The sequence below is a fragment of the Micropterus salmoides genome, unplaced genomic scaffold (assembly GCF_014851395.1).
Source record: "Micropterus salmoides isolate LMB-PRFRI ecotype aquatic unplaced genomic scaffold, ASM1485139v1 Ms_hic_scaffold_18, whole genome shotgun sequence".
In the NCBI taxonomy this organism is placed as follows: Eukaryota; Metazoa; Chordata; class Actinopteri; order Centrarchiformes; family Centrarchidae; genus Micropterus; species Micropterus salmoides.
In genome coordinates, this window is record NW_024040928.1 from 32296188 (window position 1) to 32311345 (window position 15158).

General features: G+C 45.7%; 1 protein-coding gene across 2 annotated transcripts; it reads right to left on the reverse strand.

The window, feature by feature from the left end:
- Positions 1-5550: 5550 nt before the first annotated feature.
- LOC119909402 (kunitz-type protease inhibitor 1-like) lies at positions 5551-15044 on the reverse strand. 2 transcript variants are annotated; one of them, XM_038727609.1, is made up of 10 exons: positions 14354-15044; positions 12725-12885; positions 12256-12397; positions 9916-10086; positions 9765-9797; positions 9589-9666; positions 9444-9494; positions 9186-9356; positions 6874-6945; positions 5551-6281 (listed from the first exon to the last, which is right to left on the reverse strand). In XM_038727609.1, exons 1-10 carry the CDS (start codon positions 14877-14879, stop codon positions 6097-6099), a joined length of 1590 nt encoding a protein of 529 aa, XP_038583537.1. In that variant the 5' UTR covers positions 14880-15044; the 3' UTR covers positions 5551-6096. The 2 variants fall into 2 exon arrangements, with proteins under 2 accessions (XP_038583537.1, XP_038583538.1); XM_038727610.1 differs by having other exon boundaries at positions 5551-6278; positions 14354-14990.
- Positions 15045-15158: the final 114 nt, after the last annotated feature.

Below are 15158 nucleotides of genomic sequence, written 5' to 3' on the forward strand. Positions count from 1 at the left end.
AGTGAACTGACTGTGTTTGTCTTTGGGATGGTTCTGTGCAAAAAGTAATTTAGGTTTTTAATGTCCTGCATCTGTGTGTTTAAGATCATTCAAACTCCCCCCTCAAGTTTCTGCATTGGAACCTATTATATATATATATATATATATATATATATATATATATATATATATATATATATATATATATATATATATATATATAGATATATATATATATATACAGTATCTAGTTCACGACATGGACCACAGACAAACGGAACAAGTGACTGATATCAAGAAATCCTAGCAGTGACTGAAGGACAGCACAGAAGCACTAATCATGGACACAAGATCAGTAGAGGCTGGGGTCTCCCACACCAGGCAGGGCCCCAGGTGCAGACTGTGCAAGGAGGCCCCTGAGACAGTACAGCACATAACAGCAGGGTGTAAATGCTGGCGGGAAGTGCGTACATGGAGCGCCATAACCAGGTAGCTGACCGAGCTAAGATCCTGTGGGACTTCAAGATCCAGACTGACAAACTGGTGATGGCTAACAAACCAGACGTCGTGTTGATCGACAGCAGAAGAAGGCTGCAGGGATAGATGTGGCCCCAAGCGACAGCAATATCAAGAAGGAACACGAGAAGCTTGAGAAATACCAAGGGCTGAAAGAGGAGCTAGAAAAGATGTGGAGAGTAAGAACAACAGTGGTGCCAGTGGTGATCGAGCACCGGGGGCCGTGACCCCCAGACTGGGAGAGTTTCAGGTAAAACATCAGAGGTCTCTGTCCAGAAGAGTGCAGTCCTAGTAACAGCTAAGATACTGAGCAGAACTCCTCTGGTAGAGGACCTGAGCTGGAGGAGGACACATGAGAGGGGGATTTATATATATACATATATATGTGTATCTATCTATCTATATATATATATGTATATATATGTATATATGGGAATGTAACTTTCTAAATGTAATAGGTTACTGATTACAAGTTACTATTTAAAATGCAGTAGTCTATTTCCATTACTTTAACCAAGTAATGTAACTTATTACACTTAGTTACGTTTCTAAATTTCTTCTGAATGTTTTTAGCTGTTGAACATTTTTTTGAGACCAGAAGAACCAATCAGATTCATCAAACTTTACGGACTTCAGTTATATTAGTTTTGTAATGAAATGACATGTAAGTGGTTCCTCCCCAACTCTGAGTGTAAATACAGTGCAGGTCAGAGCTTTCAGAGCACCTCTTCTGTTAATCTAAGTAGTTCAAGTCCAGTGAAAAACCTTAAATATCCAAAGATCTAAAATAAACATGAAGCAGTTTTGTTCATTATTTCCCTGCAGGATGACCAGCTGCTCCGTCTGCTTCATTAATGTCACACATAATAAAGCTTCTGCTAACAGAATCCAGTAAAAAGTACACACATCCTGTACTGGAGTAAAAGTACACACATCCTGAGTACACACATCCTGTACTGGAGTAAAAGTACACACATCCTGAGTACACACATCCTGTACTGGAATAAAAGTACACACATCCTGTACTGGAGTAAAAGTACACACATCCTGTACTGGAATAAAAGTACACACATCCTGTACTGGAGTACAAGTACACACATCCTGTACTGGAGTAAAAGTACACACATCCTGTACTGGAATAAAAGTACACACATCCTGTACTGGAGTACAAGTACACACATCCTGTACTGGAGTAAAAGTACACACATCCTGTACTGGAATAAAAGTACACACATCCTGTACTGGAGTAAAAGTACACACATCCTGTACTGGAGTAAAAGTACACACATGTTGGCTAAAATTACTGCACTAAAAGTTTAAATTTCTACCTGAGTCAAAGTTTAACCTGCTTTTAAAAATACTTCAGTATCAAAAGTTAAAAGTTCTGTTGGTTCTTCAGCCTCGAGGGTTCAGGTGGATCCAGTCTGCACTCGGGTCCAGCAGCGGCTGCCCTCCCTTCACAGGCTGAGGGTCTGTGGTGTGAACCAGGAGGAGCTGCTCCTCAGAGGATCTCAGCCTGGTGGGGCCCCTCAGTGTCCAGCTGAGAGCCCAGAGAGGCAAACTATCTTCAGTCCGAGTCCTCCACCCTGAGAACCAGCTTCTTCCTTCAGGCTCAGCCGCAGGAAGAACTTCCTCGTCCCCCCCGGGTCCTGGTGGAAGAACCACGGTCAGGTTAGCAACAATAAATATGTAACGTCCTGTTAGACTTTCAAAATAAAACTAGTGGTTAACGTTGGTAAGTTTAGGAAAAGATTAAAATAGCTACCTCAACTAAAGAGAGTCAGTGTTTTAAACTAACAGCGCTCTCCCTGCTGACCGCCTGCTTACTTGGACCTTTCTGTTGTTTAGTCCTTCTGTCAGCGTTGTGCGTTGGTACCAGGACGGGACGAAGCATCTGGATTTTCCGTCCCGGGTGTCTGACCTGCTTTGCACATGAGGGCAGGTTGGTGGACCTCAGAAATCCTTCAGACTGTTGATGAGAACGACGGGAAACGCTGAGTTTATGAGAGATGCCAAACGTCAGCTGAAGAAGCAGCAGCAGAGATCACAGTTCTGGGCCAGAGGGCTTCTGGGTGACAGATCACATGAGGTAAGAGGTTCAACCAAGACCTTGTTCCAGAGGATTCTCATTCAGAGAAGCAGAGATGCATTTTATCCTCTGACCAGCGGGACCAGACTTCGCTGGACTTTACTGAGAAAACAGAACAATGATGAACTCGTGATCCCACCAGTTCTGACAGGACAGACCGGGTCCCTGTTCTGACAGGACAGACCGGGTCCCTGTTCTGACAGGACAGACCGGGTCCCTGCTCTGTCTGTCCCTGTTCTGACAGGACAGACCGGGTCCCTGTTCTGACAGGATAGCCCAGGTCCCTGTTCTGACAGGACAGACCGGGTCCCTGCTCTGTCTGTCCCTGTTCTGACAGGACAGACCGGGTCCCTGCTCTGACAGGACAGACCGGGTCCCTGTTCTGACAGGTCAGACTGGGTCCCTGCTCTGACAGGATAGACCGGGTCCCTGCTCTGACAGGACAGACCGGGTCCCTGCTCTGATAGGACAGACCGGGTCCCTGCAGGTCTGGGGCTGCCGCCATGCCTGACGGGCTGTTTTACAGTAGAGGACAGATGTGCGGTTCCTGTTTGTCTCTAACCTTTAACAGGCAGGACCGCTTCTTATTTACAGAGGCAGCCTGGCCAGAGGGGGATCGGCGTCTTCAGGGGGGGCGTGGATACAGGTCCAGACAGATCAAACCTGCAGTGCTCAGGAACAGACCAGGAGAGAACACAGAGACCTTTCAGACTCCCGCTGTGTGGTGGTCTTTAAAGATTATGCAGACAAAGCCTTCATGAATCATCATCGTTGCTCCAGAGGACACATGTCTCTTTGGAAATGTCCATCGCTCTTAAAAGCTGAGAGAAAAAGCGGTCCAGTCAGTCCAGCCTGTCTGAATGAAGTATTATCTTGAACTTTTAGTTGGGTTTGGTTAGAGGACAGCGTATTTCCACAGAGCAGGAGCGCAGGAAGAAGTTTTGAGTTGAAATAAAATAAAGAGGTGATGGAATGTGAGTTTACTAAACACTCAGCTCTGTGGAGGACACGTGGATTCAGAGAAGCGTCTGAGGATCATGCATCATTTCATGAAGGCGTCTGACGGATTAATAACTTCCTTATCAGAGGCCGTTACACCACCTGTAGCTCGTGTTCAGGTAAATGAACACCTGGGTGAGTCCCCACCGAGACTTTCTATTTATTATCTCATGACTTTAACTTTGCATGTAAATGTTTGGACTTGTTCTCATAAATTGACCCTTTGACTCGACAAACTCTGTTTTCTGCCGCTATGCTGAGAGGACGAACAGATAAAACACAGATGTCTGTGTCTCCCTGCTGGACACAAAGCAAACTGCACGGACAGGTTCAGAGCCGCGAGGAGCCCGACGTGAGCCGACAGGAAACCAGTTTGAACCTGATACCGGACCAGTTCCAGCCTGTCGACAACAAACAAACTGAAGAGACCGGTTTCTGTGTTAGACACAGCAACAGGAGTCACGCAGAAACCTTGTATCTCCGGGCTCGGGGAGTTTCAGGCTTCATCAGCAGCCGCAGTCTTCCTCAGCTGAGGGTGAAGGTGTGAAAAGGGCGTGAGTAACACGTGAAAACAAGATGGCTGATTGTCACTCAACACATGTCAAAGGCAACAGAAGTTAACTCATTACACATTAAACAGACAAATACCATTAATTTAAATTACTAACTAAAGTAATCAGATCCTTTACTTAAGTAAAAGTACTAATACCTCACTATTAAAATACTCTGTTACAAGTAAAAGTACTGCATTGTGCCTGCTATATATTAGATTATTATTGCATTAATGTGAAGCGGGAGTAACTGCTGTGTTCGTTGAGGTTGAACTGTTCAGTATCAGACTGATGATTATTTGCATTCTGGATTAATCAGCTGATTATTTCCTCCATTAATCCATTATTCTGTAAATAGCCCAAAGTGACTCCTTCACAAAGATGCAGTAAAAGTAGAAAGTACCATAAAAACAAAATACCAGAGTAAAGTACAAATAACTCTAATTTGTATTTTAGTACAGTACCTAAGTAAATGTTCTTCGTTACTGGCTCCACCAATTATTTAACCTCTCATATAGAATCATGTGTCCTCACAGAATGTAACCAAACTTACTGAACATATTATCATTAATATTAATAATGCACATTTTGTAGTGGCCGTTTATTGTGGCCAGGCTAAGGCCTTTTATTGTGGCCAGGCTAAGGCCTTTTATTGTGGCCAGCCTAAGGCCTTTTATTGTGGCCAGGCTAAGGCCTTTTATTGTGGCCAGGCTAAGGCACACCTGTACAGTCCCCATTCGGTCTGATCAGCATCTTGATTTGCCACACCTGTGAGGTGGATGGATTATCTCGTGCTCACTAACAAGATGTGACAAATATTTGAACAGTATTTGAGAGAAACAGGCGTTTTGTGCACAGAGAGAAAGTCTCAGATCTTTGAGTTCAGCTCATGATGAATGGGGGCAAAAACAAAAGAGTTGCCTTTATAGTTTTGTTCAGTGTAAAAAGGTTTGAGAGCAGGAAGTTTGATACTTAAACATGTCTCAGCCTCATTGACGGATAAGTCTGTTGATGTTATGTGACAAACACACTGTGGAGATAAGAGGTTTTCTGCTGTTGACTAAATACAGAGCTCTGAAAATTTAAATTGATTTAATTGTTTGGAGTTTTTAACCAACATGTTTTACAGTGTACCAACTGATAATTCCGTTTCTTTCATTTGTGTTTAAACAAATTAATAAGATTGAATTTAAAAACAAAATCAAATGTTTTAATGAATGTATGTGTCTCACGGTTCATTTATTTCTGGAGCGTCGAGGTTCGAGCTCTCAGACGTCATGGTTGACGTGGAGACGGCGTAGATGTTATCACACGGCTGAAATGTCTGAAAATTTCACAAACACGTTGGAACTTGTGTTTTGTTTACAGGGTCAGCTGAGTGTGGAGACGTTTGACAAACTCAGATACCACAAAGCGTCGTGTTTCTTCTTTATTGACAAACAGATGATTAAAAACATTAAAAACATTAAACACATGATGGCAGCAGATGTATAAACAACCTATTACTTCATATTTACAGTCAAACAGCTGGAAACAAACATTTTCATGTTCCTCATTTTAAATCTGAAACAAAAACCCTGAGACCCAAACAGACAGAACTCTATTTATATTAACGCTAACAAATTAAACAGAGGCGCACGTTCACGCTTGAACAGAAACCCAACAAACGTCCATTAAAAACATCTTTCTACAGAAGTTAGATGAATGCGAGTCAGACGCTAACAATTCTTTTTAAACTGGATTTAACTTGGTTTATAACAGAATTCACAGTTTCACTGTAAATTACTGAGGAAAATTCATTAAGTCTGGTGTGCAGAGGCAGGAAGGTTGTTTAGCTTCTGGAGGTGAAAAACTGAACAAAAAACGAAGCAACAAAAACGGTAGCAATAAAAGCAATAATTACATGAAAACAACACACAGCAGCTGTGGTAACAGGTCGCCGTAGCGGCGGCAGTGATGACGTCACGCGGGTTTGGTGGTGCTGTTGTAAACGAGCGCGTCCTGCTCAGCCAGCGGCACGTGGGCGGGGCCTGTGGCGACAGGCGTATGAGTGCGCCGCTTCCTGGACCTCAGGAAGCAGTAGGTCAAGATCGCCAGCAGAGCCAAGATGGCCACCGACAGGAGAACAGCCAGCGCGATGCTTCCTGCTGAGGAGACGGAGGTCACATCCTGTCAGCAGCCACACTTTGATCTCTGTCACATACAACGCTGCACGCTGACTGCGACGCTACGGGCTGTTACCATAGGGCTGGGCGATACGGCCAAAAATGTTTTCCCGATAAAAACATTTCATATCATTCGATAAATATCACGATAAATGTCAATTCATTAATTCGTTCTTGCTCCTGAGTGAAAACTGAAGAAACCAGATGGTTCAACTTTTCTTTCTGGTCAAGAGTTTGTCAGAACAAACACTTGATGCCAAACAGAGGATCACTTCACAAATGTGAGGCAGAACATTCACAACTATTATCTTTTTCAACAAAATAAATATTTTACATACAAAAATTAGGTGCTAATTTGTTTATGATTCAAATGAATTAAAGCAAATATTTACAGACGATATATTGAACATTTATTATATTGTTGAAAATTATATTGAGATAATTATCATTGTTTTATTGCCCAGCCCTGTGGTAGCATCACTACTACACTGTAAAAAGCCATCAGGTTTCAAAAGGTAACAACATTCTTCTCAGCATTCAACAAAATATTTTTATTTTATTATAATTTTCTTACCTGAGTCACTTTCCTCGTCGTTCTCGTCCTTCTCCAGACGATCGAACACGCCTTTGATGAACACGTTTTGCTCTGCAGACACACAGAAAACACACGTTGCACAACAACGAGCTCAACTACACAAGAATTACAAGTCAGAGGTGGCGTGAAGCATCATCATCAGAAGATGGCGCAGTGGATAAGACGCATGCCTTTAGTGTGAGAGACCAGGGTTCAATTCCCACCGTGACATGTCCACCATTGTGTCCCTGAGCAAGACGCTTTGTTGTCCCAGAGGTGTGCGACCTCTGACATACCGTAAGACTTTGAATAACAGCCCGGGCTTTTATTTGCTAAAATCACTGAATTGACCCTGCGTGTATTTGGGACAGGCCTTTAATTCTTTCTGCACACAACTGAAACAGTTCATTTCAAACAGAATATTACTTGTATAAACATTATCACATAATATCAAATACACGTCATTCGTCTGATCTAACATCATGACAACAGCAGGCTGCAGGATGAGAGAAGTTAGCAGACAGAGAGCGACGGACTTCACACGACAGGATTCACAACCTGGATTCATTTTTATGAAAAGCTGTTTTGATTCTTTTGATGGGTGGAGCCTCACAGACTGAAGGAAGATAAATAATCAGGAACGGACACATTCTGACTTTACGAGCGCTTCAAAGTTAACGGGAGTCTGCACTTTTTTTCCTTTCCTCTCTTGTACCAGGCAGGTTACAGCGGTAAATCTATAAGAATTAGACTTTGAGTCTTGTTTCCTTTAAATGGACTGAACTATTGAATCATGGAGAATCTAACTGATCTAATGATGTGTGTTCATACTGACATATTGATCATACGAGCAGCTTAGAAGCATCTAAAGCAGCAACCGGTTTAAGAGGTTTGATACATCTGAAGAACAGGCGTTTAATGGAGACCTGCGTTTATTTGTCCAAATGTGTTCCCACAGCAGGCGGCTGTTTGGGACTCGGCTGCTAAAGTTTTACGGAAAGTGAATAAATGTAAGTCACACTGTGTGGTACTCCATGATACTACTAAACACAACATAGTACTTCATAGCCGCAAATCCACCAAAAGTACTTGTAGTCCCAGAACCTACTTCTGAAGGAACTGGTTCCTGCAGCCTATGGTTGTGCGTTTCCACTAGGGCTGTGCAATTATTACAAACTTAATCACAATTTCAGTTTTGGCTTCCAATGTTTATAAAAACAAGATAATCAAATTAAAACGATTATTGTGCCGCATGGCGTTTGGCAGAGACACTCGTTCTGTCTCGTGTCTGTCTCATGCTTGACCGCTAAAAACACGTTTTGTGTGCGAGTATAATGAAGAGACACGTTCAGAACAAATTTAATAACAAACTTGATAAAGTCGTCAAGTTCTTCAAGGTCTCCAGCAGAGAAAGAAAAACATAAAACGCATTTCCAGCCAACAAGAGCTGCAGCTCAGCTCGCAGCACCCCCGCCTGTGTCGGAGCGATTGTTAACGAGCTTCATTGGCTGGTGTAATCAGCTGTTTGTTTTGAGAGGAGGAGACCGACATCGGCTCAAAACCTCCTGACTGATGGAAACTCCGGACCCAGTTTTCAGACGTACGACCTCGGACCGACCTCGGCGAGGCTGGTGTGCCATCTGGGTGTTGATGTGATTTATTAGTTTGCGACGAGCAGGAGCGGCAAAACACCCGAAATGCTCAACCTAAAGTGAGCAGAAATGCACTACAAGGTAAGCCCCACCCCCTCAAAGTTGCTGTACTTTGGGAAAGCACTATAAGGGGGTAAAATAAAGACCCCAGACCTGGTTCCTGCAGTGGAAATGAGGTCATTGTTACCATACAGGCCTGTGTGGTACTCTGAATATATCCATTCACACACAAATTAAATCATGAGCAACTTCTCAGGTTTGACTTTAGAGTCACTCCTTAACCCACCGGGAATTTTGTTCAGCAGCCAAATTCACAACTTTAAAGCTCGTACATATGAAAGTGAAGCCAATAATCACCACCTCAGTGTCCTAATGTAGCAACACGACGGTCAGAGACATTAATGAATCAGTGACACATCAGTTCATCAAACTTGCTGTTGCTGGCGACGCTTAAATTTTAAAATCACTGATTAGTGACATTTTCAGGCAAACGGCGTGAGAGCGTGTAAAAAGGTCCACGTGTGAGAGTTGGCAGCCCTGCAACTCCCATCAGCAAAGAAGAACGTGAAGGGGGCACAACAGTAAGTAGTACACTATGGTACTAAGCATGTATTTATGAGTGTGTACTTATACGTGTGTATTTATACGTGTGTGTAGTACCCGTCACGCCTTCGCACTCCTTGTTGCACTTGCTTTCCTTCTCAAAGTTGTTTCCGTTTTCGTGGCAGCCGCCAAAGGTGAAGTGGTGGCACTTCCTGTCCAGAGGGTCGTAGTACCAGCGGGAGTGACTCGCCCGACACGGTCCGGTTAGGGGGGGCTCCGTGCACCGAGCTGAAGGGGGGGGGGGTCAATATTAGCATGTAGCTTGTTAGCTTTGAGTGCCAGTTGGCGTTCAGAGACACTGAGACTTAAACTGACCTTCCTTCTGGTTCACGTCGATGCGCAGCAGGCGGCTGAAGGTCTGGTTCACTGACGAAGAGGAGGAGGAAGAAGGTCAGGGATTAGGGTGTGTGTTTACGTATGTCTGTATTACGCTGTGAGGGCCAGAGTGTGCGTGTGTTACGTTTGCTGCACTGCTCCTCGTCCGACTCGCTGCCGTTGCAGATCAGCTGACCGGGGAGGCACGGCGGGTCACACGCCTCTGAACACACACACACATACACACACACACACACGTTAATGCTGTACATCCTCAACATGTTGCAGAGCTAGAATGAAGAGGTGCATTATGGGACTAACCAGTAGGAAAAGTGACGCTCCTCTCTGACGTCGCTGTGGACAACAAAACAAAAACATGCATCATTAGAAGTAAGCAGTACTGTGTTCTGTGTGTACTCCGTGTGTACTCCGTGTGTACTGTCAGGTGTGTACTGTCAGGTGTGTAAGTTACCGTTGACTCCCCTGCAGGCACTCATGCACTCGTTTTCAGACAGGTAGTTGTTTTTGTTTTGTTTACAGCCTCCAAACACAAACTTCTGACACGTTCCTGTCGATGCGTTGTAATGCCAGCGAGGAAAGTGAGCGCGACACGGACCGACCTTCACCGGAGCCCGACAATACCCTGAGGGGGGGGGGGGAGAGATGAAGATCACATGGTGCTGTTGAAAGCTCTGGGAAAAGCCAGTGAAACCTTGAGTTGGTGCAACATGTGACAAGCTGCAGAATTCAGATCATGTATTTAAAGTATAAATGCCACATTATTAAAATACTCTATGGTAAAAGTATATTTTTACTTTTTAGATTAGATTCATTATTATCAGAATCAGGGTCATTATTGATTCATCTGCTGATTATTTTCTGGATGAACGGATTCGTTGGTTTGTAAAAATGTCTAAACGGAGCGGTGTCGTCTGCGTAAACAGAAATCTCACGTCTTTCTGGCTGTGGGCGGCCGTGTTGGAGCATGTAGAATATTTTATAAACAAACGTATTGAAACCAGCCGTTAGCTCCACGTGGAGGAGCAGCAGGATAAAGTTACATTTTAATCCACAGTACTTCAGTGTAGTATTCCTGCTCTGCGTTTCCACTGAAGGTGATTTTTATATATATATATATATATATATATATATATATATATATATATATATATATATATATATATATATATATAATATATATATATATATATACATACACACACTATATCTATCTATCTATCTATCTATCTATCTATCTATCTATCTATCTTCTTTCAGGGGACACGTCCGGACCTGCTGCTGACGTCTGCTGATAAAATATCTATGTTGTTGTTGTACTCACACAGCCTCAGGTAGTTAGTAGTACTCACTGAGTACTCACTGCTGGTACTGTGTTATGAATTTAAACATTAACCCACAGGGCGTGTGTGTGTGTGTCGACACCCTGGTAACCATGGCGATATGTAGTATTTAGGCAGTTATGTGTTACTCAACAGTTTTACTGCTTGAACTCAGATCAGCTCTTTAAAAACATTCAAGGACCTCACAGAGCAGGTTTGTGTGTGTCTCTCTCAGGTGTTCCAGTCCGACCTGTCTGAGCGGAGGTGTGGACGTGAAACCACAAACACTGATTCACTTCTCAGTGAGTCAGGACAACAGCCAAACGGCCAAAAGTATGTGGACGGCTGCACACGTGTTCAGACACGCTTCAATGGGCTTCCTCCTCTCACAGATCTGCAGTCGGCTGAAACAAGCAAGCGGCAAACAGGAAAACCTGATGTCATCGAGGAGGAATGACCTGAGAGACTCCGTGTGGCCGTTAGCGGCGGATGTGTCTGAGGCAGCTGAACCCCCCGATGAGACGGGGCGTCCACATACTTTTGGACATTATACATTCTGGTGGACAACATTTTAAAACACTAGGGGCCCCATCCTGCACCCGGCGCGAGCATCTTCGCTAGTTTCCAAACGACACATTTGTCATTTTCATGCCGAGCACCACTGACCAAAAAAATAACAGGTCACCCTGTAAGTTAACGCCGCAGTTTTTCACTGTTATTTTAGGGCCAGTGTTGGGAGCAAGAAAATCAGTAATACGATCCTCGTTACAATCTCAGTAATGCGCCCATCCCCCGCGACAAAGACCCAGCTGATCCATGAATATAACCCTCCTCTGCAGCAGTGAACGTAACTCAAGAGTTTCTCAGATATTCAGTGTACTCTGAGACAGTAATATTGAAATATAACTAATACTCTACAATGGCAGTAACTTTGTGAAGTAACTTGCTGGTCAGGGCGCGTTACATCGATGGTAAGAGAGACGCTGTGCACATTTACATCCGAGGCACGGCGGCGTGACGTCACAGGATCGGTCGGGATCTAAAGTCACAAATTTTCTGTGTTCGTCTGCACATCCAGACGGTCTCACACAGTCCAGGTTCCTCCAGAGAAGCTGCAGCGTTCAGACACCTCACAGATAAGAGAGTCATTAAACCAGCCAACTGATGGTTTTACTTCTGCACCATTCAGCCGCCATTATAATAATAATGTGCCACGTTACAGAGGCGGAGGACTCTGAGCGCAGCCTTCTGGACCGTGGGCCGGCGCACAAACCAATGTCTCCACCAATAAACCAGCAAACTGGAGTTTTCAATACCCAAAAACTCTGAACGTCTCAGAGACGCCTTTCCAACAGAACGCCAGTCTCTTTAAGGGGCGGGACTGACATACAGGAAGTGACACTACAGTGAACAGTCTCTGCAAAAAAAACCAGCAGAATCATCAGTGGACTACATTTCCCATGAGCACTCACAGTTGGTCTGCTCCGGGTTGAGGACGAGGATGTTGACCGTGTCCGTGCCTAATAGGTTGTTGGAGTCGGTGACGGTCAGCTGGAAGACGTACAAGCCCGGCTGCAGGTTTGAGACCACCATCTCATCCTGATATTCGGTCCCCTGCAGAAACACATGCAAAAATAACTCGATTTAACGCTTCATCACCTGCACGCACAGAAACACGGTCCGTCTGCTGCAGAGGTCGATCCAAACACACAGGTTCAGATCGACGTGGAGACGGAGTGGATCGAGTGCTGTCGGGGATCACAGGTGTGTCAAACTTACCTGCACGCTCACCTGTGCACAAACACTTTATCTTCCATTAGAAACAAGGCAGGCTAAAACTCGCAGAACTTTCTATGGAGTTTGGTGTCACGGATACTGCCTTCCCATTGGTTACCTCTACCTGAGTTTAAGCCCCGCCCCCTGTGACGCAGCAGGTGTTACCTCCGTATCAAAGTTGTCGTCTCCGCTGTGCAGTTTCCAATCGTAGTCGGTGATTTTGGCGTTGCCCCGCGCCACGCTCTCGATGCCGCTGAGCGTCACCGTCTCGCCGGCCTGGATGACCATATCCTGGCTTGTGACGGCGATGGGCGGAGCCTGCTCACCTGGAGACACAGTGATGTCACAGAGAGTTTTACAAACAACCAATCGCAGCAGAGATCAGCCCCGACACCAGAAGATCATTCTGAACTAAATTAATCTGTATTTTATTTAAGTTGAGCAGGTGAGTTCACACCTGTACACGCCAGCTGACTCAATAAGGAACATCTGTTTCCTCCTGAGAAACGTCTCAGGCGTGTTGTGTTCAAGTATTTAAAAGTACCTGCTGCTGATAATACTCACATACTTTTCCATAGTAGTGAGTGGAGTATTTTCACAGTGTCAGTACTTTTACAGAAGGATCTGAGTACTTCCTCCACCTCTGGACCGCAGCAGGACGTTTTTAATCACATACATGTGGATACGTCATCTCTGCAGGTGCGTTCAGGTGTCACGGCTGCAGTACTCTGTGGTGAAGGACGCCATCAGGGTTTTAAAGGTGAAATCTCTCACAGCTGTTTGACCCTCCTCATGAAACTGATTTAATTTATAGTGCCTGAACGCACCACACGTCCAGCTGCTGCAGGCGCAGCCGACGGGACGCAGTGAAGTCACATGATCCCTGTCCTCCTGAACACGCGCGGCGTGAGGTCAGAGGTCAGACTCGTTCCTGTGAGGGCCCTGATGGCTTCGCCAGTAAAAAGCCAGCACCTGATCAGCAAGCAGAGACGTGAGGACGTGTCCAGCTGTGTTTTCTGCTAGATAAATAAAACTGTTCCTCCCCTCAGACACGAGTTCAACACCTGAACCAATGAAGCTGACCGGACGTCAGTTAGCAGTCGCTTCATCAGCGCTCGCTCTGCAGGACCGGACCTCCTTTTCATTACTGATCTTCTCACTTAGTGTTGAAACGTGTCGGGCAGCAGCATATTTAATATTTTAACTCTATTTTATAGAAATATTCAGCGCTGGGTTCGGAGCCCAGAACATTTGGAGCTTTAAACACTTCATTTCCTGCATTCAGCAGAAAGTTTCTGCTCCAGTTTAAGGTGGAAATGTTTTATTTCTATGAAGGGAAACACTAAGTTCAGCCGGCAGAGCAGAATCTAGGGTTTCTCACTGTGCTGATAAACCTTTCAGTCGTTCTTGTTGCCATATTTCAGAACATTTTAACACATGCTTTCAGAGAAGGTCATGTCCCCGGGCCCCAGTGGACATGTCTCCTATGACGGAGTCTCGTGGACTTAGTGAAACAGGACTTAAGCTCTGCTTTGTGATGATAACTAGACGTCTGTCTCTGAGGTGTCCAGGGGCCCCGCCCTTCCTGTTTTCAGAACATTTTAACACATGCTTTCAGCAGGGACATGTCCCCGGGCCCCCAGTGGAAATGACTGCTCACTGACTTTCTCCCTGAAACTCTGTGAGGAGCTTTAAACGTTTCTGTTTAAAACCCGGACCAATATAAACATCCTGTCTGTGACCCCACAGGCCTCCTGACCCCCTAACACCTGACGGATCCAGGTGCGGACTCACCTCGAACCTGCGGTCCCTGCAGGTACTTCGCGTACACGGACTGCCGGATGTAGCTCGTGTACCCGGCCTGGTTCACGAACCTGCACCTGAAGCGGTTTCTGTGGACGCAGTTGAACAGGACGCAGGTGCGGTTCTCCGCCGCTGCGCTGCCGCGCGGCTCCAGCAGCACCGCGTTGCACTGCGAGTCATCGCAGCACGCGCGCTCGCAGTCCTCCTTGGTCTGCACGTACGCGGTGGCCAGCAGAACCGCTCCCTCCTTCACCGCGTGCACCGCGTCCAGCACGAAGTCCTGGTGCCCGGAGCGGAAAGAGCCGACGCAGGCCGCGTCCCCCGCCGCTCCGGAGGGCCGCAGGAGGGGGAGCAGGAGGAGAGGCAGCAGGAGGGAGGCGGAGGAGGAGGAGGAAGGCATTTTCAGCTGCAGTCGGTGCGAATCTGGGCGGAAGAAAAAGTTTACCGCGTCCCGCCGCGTGCTGCCGCGCCCGCTCAAACTTTCACAGGTGTCACAGAAGAAGCGGTTTCCGGTCATTCGGTGATAAAAGCTGAACAGTTAAAAAGAGAAAGGTGAGAATGAAGTCGTTCCTCTGCCGCCGTCTGTCGCTCCGCTCTGGCTCCTCTCACCTGCTCGCAAACAGGAAGAACCGCCGGACACGCCTCTGACGGGGCAGCCGCGGTGACGTCACCCAGTCATCACCTGTTCATCAATGATAATTATAATTTAGTTAAATGGAAACAAAGACAGGTGAAGTGGAGGAGGAGGAGGAGGAGGAGGAGGAGGAGGAGGAGGAGGGGAGGAGGAGGGGAGGAG

What these genes read in the sequence shown, in the direction of transcription:
- LOC119909402 (XM_038727609.1), bottom strand. Translation starts at nt 14,879, where the DNA reads ATGACCGGAAACCGCTTCTTCTGTGACACCTGTGAAAGTTTGAGCGGG. An exon ending in TGCCTGCAGGGGAGTCAACG is followed by an intron (nt 9,798 to 9,915) that starts GTAACTTACACA and finishes TGTTGTCCACAG; the next exon opens with CGACGTCAGAGAGGAGCGTC. An exon ending in GGAGTGCGAAGGCGTGACGG is followed by an intron (nt 6,946 to 9,185) that starts GTACTACACACA and finishes GTGTGTCTGCAG; the next exon opens with AGCAAAACGTGTTCATCAAA.